The following is an 11,526-nucleotide window of genomic DNA, read 5'->3' as shown; positions in this document are numbered from 1 at the left end:
CCCCCCTTCCCCCCACTTTACCCAGCCCTAGCCTACCCGCACTCTTCCCTTACCCCATAACCCACTTAAATTACTTCCTAATCAAGGAATTTCTAATTGGGAATTAATCTCAGCTTTTCCCTCCAAGATCTTCTTCCAAACTTTAAGCCTAATTCACTCCAAAACCTGAACCCAATCTTCCCCAAGCCTTCCCCCTTGGCCGGCCACCTTCCCTTACCTTCTCCCACTTGGATCCTTGGGATAAAGCTGTCCCGATCTTCATGTGCTGCTGTTTACACATCTCTACTTGCTGTCCAGAAATTTCTGGATGTTAATAGTGGCTGTCCACCCTTCTAAACCCTAGAGAGCTGCTGTCCAAGACCACCTGTTTGCTGTTCAGAGACTCCAGCAGCAGTTCGCTGCTGTCCAGCCCTTTTGGGAGCGACCATGGCTGCTGGAACTATCAGGGATCGTTGTCCAGGGTTGGCTACTTGTTGTCCAAAGGTTCGAGTGTGGATTTGTTGTTGTCCAAGCTGTCAAAGATGCCACCAACGGCTGTCCAAGGTTGCGAGAAGGTTGAATCTTAACAAAGGGTGAACTCTTTCCTTCTCTCTTACCTTCTTCGTTGTTCCTTGCTTGTGGTTTTATTTGATTCATGCAAAATCTTGCCAAGCTCCGCTAAAAGCATAGTGTTTAGTGGGAAGTGTGTGAGAGATCTTTCATAGCACTATTATTGTTAGATTAGGGATTTCTTGTTGATATCTATCTCGTATGCAACGTCAAGAGTAATTTATTATTACATAGTATTTACTTTTTTGCGAGTAATTTGGCCTAAGCTTGTATTTACCGCTCTGTGTTTTATTTCGTTATTTGAATCATCATAAAGATTTAATTAACTTGTCCTTACTCATTAAGCGTGCAAAAATCCTTACCTAAATAAAATTTTCATATAGCCCTGCATCATTTAGTCCAAGTGCTTTATTGTGAGAGTTTGAATTAGCAGAATTTTGAATAAGTTCAAAAGTGCTAGACCACACCCAATTCACCACATCTTAGCCTGCCTAGACTACTCAAGGATAAAGTTAATGATGATAATAATGATGCTCGAAAAACAAAGAGTCCTTTCATTTAATCGAAATATGCCCTCACTTTATCCAAACAGCTTTTATTCGTAGAAACACTTCAAAACACCATTACTCAAACAAACACCAGTCAACAAACACTCCTAGACCAAATCCTGCTTCTAATACAAAGATAGAAACTAGAGAGTAAATCTCGTTGGATAATTTTATAGCATACTATTTCTATAGGATAAATGAGTCAACAAGATAAGAACTGCAGATTTATGAAAATATGTATTTCGAAAAAACACAATGATTTTTTTTTGTCAGTAGCAAATTCAAAATGTTAAAATAGCAATTAAAGTAATTTTCCAATGAACATTTTTCAATAACAAAAAATAATGTGATTGTATTCACTAAGAATAGAGCATTAAATGTCAATACTCAATACGATCCCTCAAAAGGAACACAATAGGTATACATAGGATAGCATGTAATTACCATGTCCCGCTTAGACTCTACAGAAGTTGAAGGTAACCTCATCCTAGCAAATAATTCCTGAATGAAAGAAGCATCATCCTTCAACAAAGAAATAACCTGCAAGAAAATCAGAGTCATCAAGCAAGAAATGGTGATTGTTACCAAAGGTCTCCTGAGGTCATAAATTCACTTAAGTAGCTATACTAACAACAGCGTTATTTGCATGAATAATGGAGTTAAGGCTTGCTATAGTTGCCTCATCCAGGACTCTTGGTAAAATAACATCCTGCAATTCATAGACCAACATTAAAATTTAATAGCAGTAAAAAGAAAGAAATTGATAGCATCTAGGCGGTAGGATTACAGACCTTTATATAACCAATTCTATATGTCTGATGTATCTTCGAAAGAACTAAAGAATCCTTAATAGGAATTGCCTACAAAAAGTAAAACCCCTAAATGTGGGAAAAGAAGATGAGAGAATAAAGGTAAAATTGTATGTGCTAAAAATTTAAAAAAAAAAAAAAAAAAAAACCTCCTTAAAAACCACATGCTCTTTGAGAAATGCACGATGATGTTGAACTTGAGAGACATCGGGATCATCTACAATTACCAAAAAGGCATAAAAAAAATGTAAATAAATAAATAATAAGAGCTGTAAGTAAATGAAAAGGGTCGAGCTACAAAAAAAAAAAAAAGATGAAGTGAACATACATTCAAGACAACCAATTATATCCAAAATCAAATCATCTGCAAAAATTTTCTCAAATATTTGCTGGCTGTTTAGTAGGACTGCAAAAGATCAGCCCAAGTTATATAATGCCGCTAATGGTATTTCAAACAAACTAACCAAAAAGATACTTAAGTGGATGTAGAAAACATATATTTACTCACTGATCCCCTTAACCAATTTGAATATAATGTGAAGAGTCTCTATGTTTTCCAAGTCTTCGTTCATTGTAAATAGATCCACTAACTTCGAAAAGAAGCTTTGCTGCATGAGAGAAACATCAGGCACACATCAAGCATAGAATAACAGACAAAAAGAATATCAAACTAGTGTAACCGGATGGGAATTTCAGGAATATACTCTGCATATATCTTACAAACTATCAAAAATATATGCATCAACAGCCAGAAAAAAAGAATAGGAACAAGTTCTGAATTCTATACAAATTCTCGTTTAAGAGTAAACAATTCGATTTGATTACATGTGTCTGATACCATCTTCTATATCATGGCTAATAATGAACGGTTAAGGTTTTTAAAACACAGTTTCAATTTTACTTTCGAGAACCATAACATAGATTTAGTTTTTTAGACATTTCGACAATTTCAACAGTTTCCTTATGAATTTCATTGATCCTCTGATTGAATTTTAAATGCTATATATTCTTCATTTAAGTTTAAATAATACATATATTTCTAAAATAAAGAGTATCTAGGAATAAGAACTAACTATTTATTTAAATTTAATAAAGCTAAACATAATTTTAAAAAGGTAGATAGAACATCAAATGTAACATAGCCAATTATTCATTATTATAAATAGTTTAGATATGAATCTTCCCTAAACCTAATTACTTCATTAGTGATTACCAGCATTGTTCATCTCCATGAGTTTATATATTCAAATCCCATCCTAAGAGAAAAACTCAGCATACTTAAATTTAAGAATAAAAGCTTAAAATAGTCCTCCGACTATTAATAAATATCCAATTTACTCCCAGAGTTCCGCAGTGCCCTATTTTACACCCTCGACGATTAGAAATTGTCCAATTTGGTCCCTTTGTTAAATTTTCCATTCAAATTAATGCAAGAAGCCCGCAAGCATTCGATTCTTTAGGGTATTTTAGGAAAATACTTATTTACCTAATCCATTGCCTTCTTGGTATAATTTCATGGAGACGAAACTGGAGATCGATTGGTGTGAAGGGGAAGACCTGCAGTTGCGAGCAAGGCGACATGCTGCGATATACAAAACCTTGAGAATGACGACCATCTAATGCGTGCAAGATGTGCTTGGAGACAACGCACACGTGTTGCGAGCGAGACGCAAGAGACCACGAGCGATGCCGTGCAAGCGAGAGGGCAAGCAAGCGATAGCCAGAGAAGGAGACAACAAGCGATTTACATATCACGATAGCCAAAGACAAAGACGGAGACTATTGCGAGCTACCTCGAGAGATCACCATGTGATTTGACACCCAGAGATGGGAAAAATAGAGCAATGTAATAAATGTAATCTCATATCCACTTGTAAGGCCTAAAATACCCTTCATATTTAACTTTGGAGTTAAATTTTAACTCTTATTTTAGGCTTTGTGACTAAATTAACTCAATTTCTAATAATCGAGGGGCTAAAATGAGGCAATGCTAAACTTTAGAACTAAATTAGAAATTTATCAAAAGTCAATGGACTATTTTAAGTTTTTACTCTTCAATTTAACTATAACCTGATAGCTTCAAACAAGTCAAATTCCCTCTTGTTTCTAACTCACCCCATGCCTATGAATAATTAGAGAGGTCAATGACCCTACTTAAACCCACGAGCTCTATCACTGACTCTCATGCATTATAGTATGACCTCCAGGAAACCTGCAAGCTAGTAAGTGCTAACCGGGAAACAAACAAGTGCCCAAACGCTAGCTTCTACTAGCTCATTGTATTACCTAGCCCTTAATGGCATGCTCAATTTAAAACTAGTCAGCTTCAGCCCAACATCATGTGAAAAACAAAATTGTGGCATTTCAACAAAAATCAATCAACTATTACAACTTATACACATCTCCTGTAATAGCCCGTATTTTGACTTTGCCATTTTTTTTTGGAGTCATTATAACTCCAATACGCAATTCATCTTCGCCATAGTATTTTGATTGTAATATTTTACTTATATGAATTTTTTTTTGTAACTTTTTAGCACCGGTGAAAATCCTTAAAGAATTGGTACATATCGGAACAAGTGAGGATTTTGGTATTGTCAGGTGTCCGTTTTGCAAACCTATTTCATGGATATTTTTTAAATAACATATTTTATTTTATGGATATATTTTTGCAATTTTTGAAGTCCTAAAATGATTTATTTGATTTTTTTTTAAAGAAATTGATTAAATAAATAATATAATATTAAATTATATTTTAATAAAATCTCCTAAGTCATTAAGTCTTTTAAAAACCTATTCCTATCCATTTTCGCTAAGAGAGATGTGTGAGAGGGATTTTAGAGAAAAAGATAAAAGAGAGAAAAGAGAAATCCAGACTTAGAGGCTGCAATGCGATTTTTGTTCGTCGAGCTTGTTGGAAAAATTGCTTGTCTCGCTGTAACCTTTACCCTATTTCTGATTTTAAAGATTTTGTGTTATTTGTATTTTTCTGATCAAAATTGTGTTTCCGTTACCGAAAAACGTGAATAACTTTTAGTATATTATGGAGATCATGATTATGAGCATTTTGAATATTTATTTGAGATTTTTCACCAAGTGATTTTGAAAATACAATAATTTGTCAACCAAGAAATTTATTTTGATGTCTATAATTAAAAGTGTATTATAATAAAAGTCTTAAAACATCATTTTATACAATTCTTGTTCTTTTGATAATTTTCTGAAAAATGTATATTTTTGTCTAATAAGATTCTTTGTTGTATACCATTATGATATTTTGACATCTTCTTAATTAAGCTTAATTATGCATTATTTGTTGCAATGCATTGAAAATGGATGTGAATAAGTGCTTGAGTAATAGTTGGTTGTTATTAATGTTCTAATATTGTGATAATAATGTGCGTGTGTGAAACAAACAAGTAAAGATTGGTTGACCCGTTGGTTGAAGACTAACTGACTTGTACAGGATGGTGGGCCAACGGGCTTTCCATTAAATATTGTAGTTTGGTATTATCCTCTACTAATTCATGTGATACATTGGTTGAGAGTTATAAGGAGATTATTATTGTGCTGACGGGCAAATAGTGACGACTCTATTTACTGAGCCAATGGTTTACTAACACTGATACTGACAATTAAAAACACTATAAAAGCCAAAACTTCTTACTTGTTTAGTGTGACTACTTAAATGCATGTTTTGATGCATTATTCTTATTATTGTACGGATTTATTAATATTGCGCGGATTTACTAATATTGTATTATTTTATTACTCAAGTCATTTTACTGTTACTGATATAGATACTTATACTATTTGATATTATTGATTCACTGTATTGATATTATGAATGTGATATACTAAACACGTAATATAAAATACCTAGATAGTATGAATACATTCTCATATGATTTTTCTGCATTGATTTGATTTTGACAATCTTTATTGGTATTTTGATTTTATGTTTTATATGATATTTGTATTGATTGCTATTACAGATACGACAATTGCTTTATAGATTTGACACTTATACTAGTTTATCGTTTTACTGACTTTCATTCCGTAGTATTTTACTGTTTACAGATTCTACTACTACTGCATTTGAGATTTATTATTTATGCACTGATTCAATGATCATATGAATGCTACTGTTATGATTTGATTGTTGACATGCATATTGCTCCTTTACCATGCTTTGAATTTAATTGTAGATTTTGGTGACCTGCTAGGCTTTTTATATGATATTTGTAATAGCAATCATATGATTTTTCTATATTTATTTGATTTTGACAATCTTTACTGATATTTTGATTTGATGTTTTATATGATATATATATTGAGTGCTATTAAAGATACGACAATTGCTTTATAGATTTGACACTCGTGCTAGTTTACTGCTTTACTGACTTTCATTCCGTATTATTTTACTGTTTACAGATTCTACTGCTACTGCATTTGAGATTTATTATTTATGCACTGATTCAATGATCATATGAATGCTATTGTAATGATTTGACTATTGACATGCATATTGCTCATTTACCGTGCTTTGAATTCAATTATAGATTTTGGTGACCTGCTGGGCTTTTTAAGCTCATTATATGTGGTTAAATGATTTCAGGTCAAGGCAGGAAAGCAAGAGTGTTAGGCTTGTCAAACTTCAGGTTCATATTCTTTTTGTTTTAGTTATTCTTTTGTACTCAGGACATAATGGTTATGATATGATTGTGTAGATCTTGGGTATTGTATATGATTTTTGGGGATGAATAAAGATCTGTACAATGATATTTTAAATTATAGAATTTGTTTTGTTGTTTATTACTGATATATGATATTAAATAGTTCTGGTTGTTGTTTATTAAAACATAAAAGAATAATTCTCTCAAATTAAATTCTGGGGCATCTCATCTCCATTGCAAATACAATCAATATGTCAATGACTGCAAAATGTTTGGCTGCATTTTCAAATCATGCTCAAAAGATGTTGCATAAAGGCATAGTAAATGGAGAGGATTTTGGCTAAATACTTGAACTATCTTCCACCAAACAGAAGATGAGGCAATTAACAATAAACAGGAAAGGAAACAAATTCAGAGGCTAATCAACGGGCAAAAAGGGTTATTTAAGTATGGAAGAGCAGCATGACAGATCAACCAGAACGTAAATGTAAATGGCATTTGCAGCTAAAATATTTACTCGTTTGAGCTGCGGAAGCTGCGGAATGCCAACGTTGATTTGAACAAAGACTAGTACCCAATGAAAATAATTGAAATCAATAGTGGCAAAAGCACAGTGATGATACATTTTAGAAGCATTTCAATAGATCAAGCACTCAAGCGTCAGAAAATTAGCCAATCTGCCAATATAAATCCAACAAAATAAAAAAAATTTTAACCCTTACTTCAGCTAAGAAGCAAAGGAAAACCGTGTATGATCCACCTATTAGCGTGGAATAAATACATAGAGAAGCCAAAAGGCCCACAGGCATTGTTGGAAAGTTCAAGTTCAATGTAATAATCGTTGAAAAGCTCAAGTATATATATATATATATATTAAAAAAAGAGTCGCCATCAAGTAACTAGCATCTTCCATGAAAGCAACTACACGCTCAACACAGCTACCTACAAACCTCATGATCGTTGATCTCATAGAGAGAGAAGGGGTGATTTGACAATTTGTTGCACTCCCGTGGAAAAGGAAATAACAGTTGAGTTAGAGCTAGGAAAAGAAGCTGTTAGTGGTAACTTAAATTAGCTTTATGTTCACAAGCTCGAAAAAGCTACAGAAGTTAAGATTCAGCAAGTTACAGAAAACCTAAACATAGAAAAGGGAAAGGTTCAAAGAGTTATACATCTTGGGAGATCAACTCAGTAACACGCAACTGATCAGTAATCCCACACTCAACCACAGCCTGCAGATAAAAAACAATGCTCTCAAAATCAATGAGCGTGCAAGATCCAAAAAGGAAGCAGAAACTAAAGCAAAAAAAGAAAAAGCACTAAAACTTAAAAGCTTCTTAAGAAGAATTTTCAAGCATCATTCTCAAGCCTGCCAGATCATGTCTTCATGAAACATAAATCGTCAAAAAACAGAAGAACATGCAGGGATTCAAAGGAAAAAGAATAACATCAATAACTTGCTGTTTTGAATTATTATATTGATAGGCATTTGACAACATATTTAGTTTCATAATACTGTGTAGCGATCATCTAGACACATGAGTATGATCAGCAATCTGTAAGGAAATAAAAGTATGTTTGCATAAATTTATTACATAAATATATAATTTGTTAGCTCGAAAGTTGATAAACAGCATTTACATAGCTCTGAACATTTGATGTATGCTTAAAACATCCAAAAAAAAATCCATTATGATCAATTCATCTCTTTCATTAAGTTGGTTCAAGATTTGGTCAGTAGAAGGATTATGGAACCAAGGCTTTTTAGTAGAGTTGTGTAAGCCAAAGACCCTATCAATAAAAAATCAAAGGGAATAGAGAGCAATCGTTGCACCTGTTTTGTTCGCAAGCCGCTACTCACAACTCTCACTTGCTTTGTTGCACCCACTGCACTGATCTACACTCGTTGTTACTTGTGGCTCGTTGTTGCTCAAGGCTTCCTTCTCGAGCCGCATCCCTTCTGTTACGGCTGCTACATTTGCTTTTGCAGTTGCGGCTCCCACAAGTTGCTTCTCATAGCTTCCACTTTGATCGTGAGCTTCATCCTGATTGTCACCTGGGCTTTAATTTGTTATCTTTGTCCCACCAGTTCATCACATCCCCATTTTATTATTTGTAGATCTCGTTCATGTGTTGTTGGTGACTTTGATGGGGGCCAAAATCCACCTTCCTTTTTGGATTTTGTGTTTCATCTCATCTCCTAAAGCTTCTTCCCCCTTTATCAGATCTCCTAAAGCTTCTTCCCCCTTTATCAGTACTCCCCGATGTCAAAGTCAAGGTTACATATGTGCTTCATCTTTACTCATTCCTCTTCACCATTGTCTTTGTATGATCCAGTGGTTAGTATTAATCATTAGGGGTGTCAAAACGGATCAACAGATCGGGTTCAAGTCCAAGCCGAAATTGACCCAACTTGAATGTGACCAACTCAAACTGAACTCGTTTAATAAACGTATCAAAAAGGTGGACTCGAACTTCACCCACTAGCAACCTGAACCCAACCCTATAACAAGTTTTAATTAAATATATATATTTTTTATTAATTTGTTAACCATAGATTTTAGGTTAATCGATCAAACAAAAGAAGATTACAGTAACAAATAAAAGAATTTAAGGAAAAAATATTAAATGGGTCATTTTCAAGTCAAAATCGGATTGGCGATAACTCAAACCCAACCTATTTAATAAACGGGTTTGAATAAACGACCTGAACCCAACCCGTTATTAAACGGGTCAACCTAAAGATGGATTTTTCAGGTCGACACGTCGGGTCATTTATTGGCATCCCTAATGGTCATTATACTCCATCATGTTGGGTCTCTCTAAATCATATTTTCAGTCTCCCAATTACTCTACTCCCTCTTTGTCCTTTGCTAAGATTGTTAAGGTAAAGGGTTCCTTGCAGTCGAACTTGCCTGCCAGTTTCTCTTTGTTCTTTAACCATGGCTTAAATTCTGTTAAGCACAAGTCAGCTACAATCTTACATGGTAAATCCGTTCATATCTTTTCATAGGAAAAAAATATGATCTAGTAGCTCAATTTTCCTGAACTTAGATTTGCAAATTTTCCTTTGGCTGTCAAAGCTGGCAAATTATTTAAACAAATGTGTGATCTTCTTGACGAGGACATCGTCAAAAATTTCGACACATGTATCATGGGAGACGCCGGAGATCGACGACCACGAGCATGAGTTTATATTTTGAGTCATTTTATGTAGTAGTTTATTTTATTTTTCAGTTTTTTCCGCTTTTGCCCTTATGGGTAGTTGGTCGCTATTGTAGCCCAAGGGGCATTTTAGTCTTTTGTTTTCTTTGTCATTTTGAAGCCTATATATATGGTCATTTTCTTATGTAAGAGGATGATTATTGATGAATGAAAAGTTATCTTGGTGATCTCTTTGTGACTTCCAAAACTCCTCTAGATCTCATTGTGAGTTCTTGACGAGAAATCTCTTAGATCTCTTTGTGAGTTCTAGTGGGAAGCGTGAGGTTTGTGATTCTCGATTTCCTTTTCTTCTCCACCAATCTCTTTCCACCTTCACCTCAAGAGAAGACAACCACACCCATTGGCTTGGAAAACCCGACCCCACCTCCTTGCCGCCGTCCCTTGGAGCCCAAGCCACCGGCTTGATCCTACCACCGGCCAGCCACCTTTCCACCAACCCCCTTCCATCCACCCACCTCCCCTCCCTTCCTCTAGCCATCATTTCAAAATTCAAATTTCAAATTTCAAATTCTTTTCAAATTGGGAAATCCAAATTAGGAAAGTTCTTTATGTTGAATCCAATTTTAATTAAAAAAAAAAAAATTGGATTTAATAATTTTCATTCCTAGTCATCATTTCGCATTTGGAAACCCCCCTCCCTTCCTCCCCAATCTCCAACTCCTCCTTGATGTCGCCGGCCCCTTAATGGGGTTTCCCATTGAATGCTCATTCAATGCCCCTCCCCCTTATTTGAAATTCAAAATTGATTTCAAATATTCTCCCTCCAATTTCACTTGAGCTGAAATTAATTTCAGTTTTCTTACTTCTAAACCCCTCTCCCCTCTCTCTCTCTCTCCACTTTGCCACCTAAGCAACATTAATCCCTCCCTAAATCCCCTAATAACCGCCAGCCCCATTAATCCCTTAATTGGGTTAATTTGAATTTCAAATTAGCTTCTTCCATTAAGAAAAATCTGAAATTAAACTTCAGATTTTCCCTCTCCTCTCTTTGTCCCCCAAATCACTTGTTTCAACCCAAATAACTCCACCCATAGCTGACCCCTTCACCCTCCCAAGTCTTCTCCCATTATCTCCTCACCTCCTCACCAAGCTTAAGAGAGATTCTCCCAACCACCACCACCATCATGCATGGCCGATCCGAAAGTCAACCATGGTTTCTTACTTGATGATCAAGGACGAACCAACATCCTTGAATCCCCTTTCTTCGACGTAAACCTTGACGTGGATTCTTCCGTGGAGGATTACTTAAATCGCATCTTGTTCATGCTAGTACCTTCCATCTTCCCGGACGTTGGATGCTCGCTGGTCATCCCGTGGACTACCCGCCACCGACTACCTCTCCAATGGACTACACTTTGGGAGCCATTTGTCTCATACTGGCATCGCTCGGTTGCTCTCAATCTTCCTCCATTAAAAGTGCCACCAACAAGAGAGTGAGTGAGGGACCCAAGGTAAAGAGATCTATTTGTTAACCGTGGATTCTTGTTTCTTAACCATAACATTGTCTTATTTATTTCATGTTGTTCATTTGAGAGTACCATGTATTCTAGTTGTAACCGCATGCCTTACATAATTTCTACTTGATAGTTCTGAAAGCCTAACTTGAGTAAGCATTAATTCTATAACTAGCAAAGTTATAATACACTTATATTAAAATCCCCAAGCAGTTCTTGTTTCCATGCATATGTTTCACATCACTTCTCCTACCAAATAATTACT

The 11,526-nt window shown here is 35.1% G+C and overlaps 1 protein-coding gene across 1 annotated transcript in view; it reads right to left on the bottom strand.

Annotated features, from left to right (window-relative positions):
* The window catches only part of LOC110109354 (serine/threonine-protein phosphatase 4 regulatory subunit 3B), a 102,119-nt gene that overhangs the window by 53,152 nt on the left and 37,441 nt on the right, over positions 1-11,526 (bottom strand). The window contains exons 7-13 of the mRNA XM_020840388.2: positions 7,755-7,814; positions 2,415-2,514; positions 2,235-2,312; positions 2,056-2,123; positions 1,889-1,957; positions 1,729-1,806; positions 1,542-1,637 (exon numbers count right to left, since the gene is read on the bottom strand). Coding sequence (XP_020696047.1) covers positions 1,542-1,637; positions 1,729-1,806; positions 1,889-1,957; positions 2,056-2,123; positions 2,235-2,312; positions 2,415-2,514; positions 7,755-7,814 — 549 coding nt within the window. The remainder of the gene's footprint in view (positions 1-1,541; positions 1,638-1,728; positions 1,807-1,888; positions 1,958-2,055; positions 2,124-2,234; positions 2,313-2,414; positions 2,515-7,754; positions 7,815-11,526) is intronic.

The sequence above is a fragment of the Dendrobium catenatum genome, unplaced genomic scaffold, assembly GCF_001605985.2.
Source record: "Dendrobium catenatum unplaced genomic scaffold, ASM160598v2 fragScaff_scaffold_1296, whole genome shotgun sequence".
Taxonomy (NCBI): domain Eukaryota; kingdom Viridiplantae; phylum Streptophyta; class Magnoliopsida; order Asparagales; family Orchidaceae; genus Dendrobium; species Dendrobium catenatum.
This window is presented reverse-complemented; position numbering and strand designations above follow the sequence as displayed.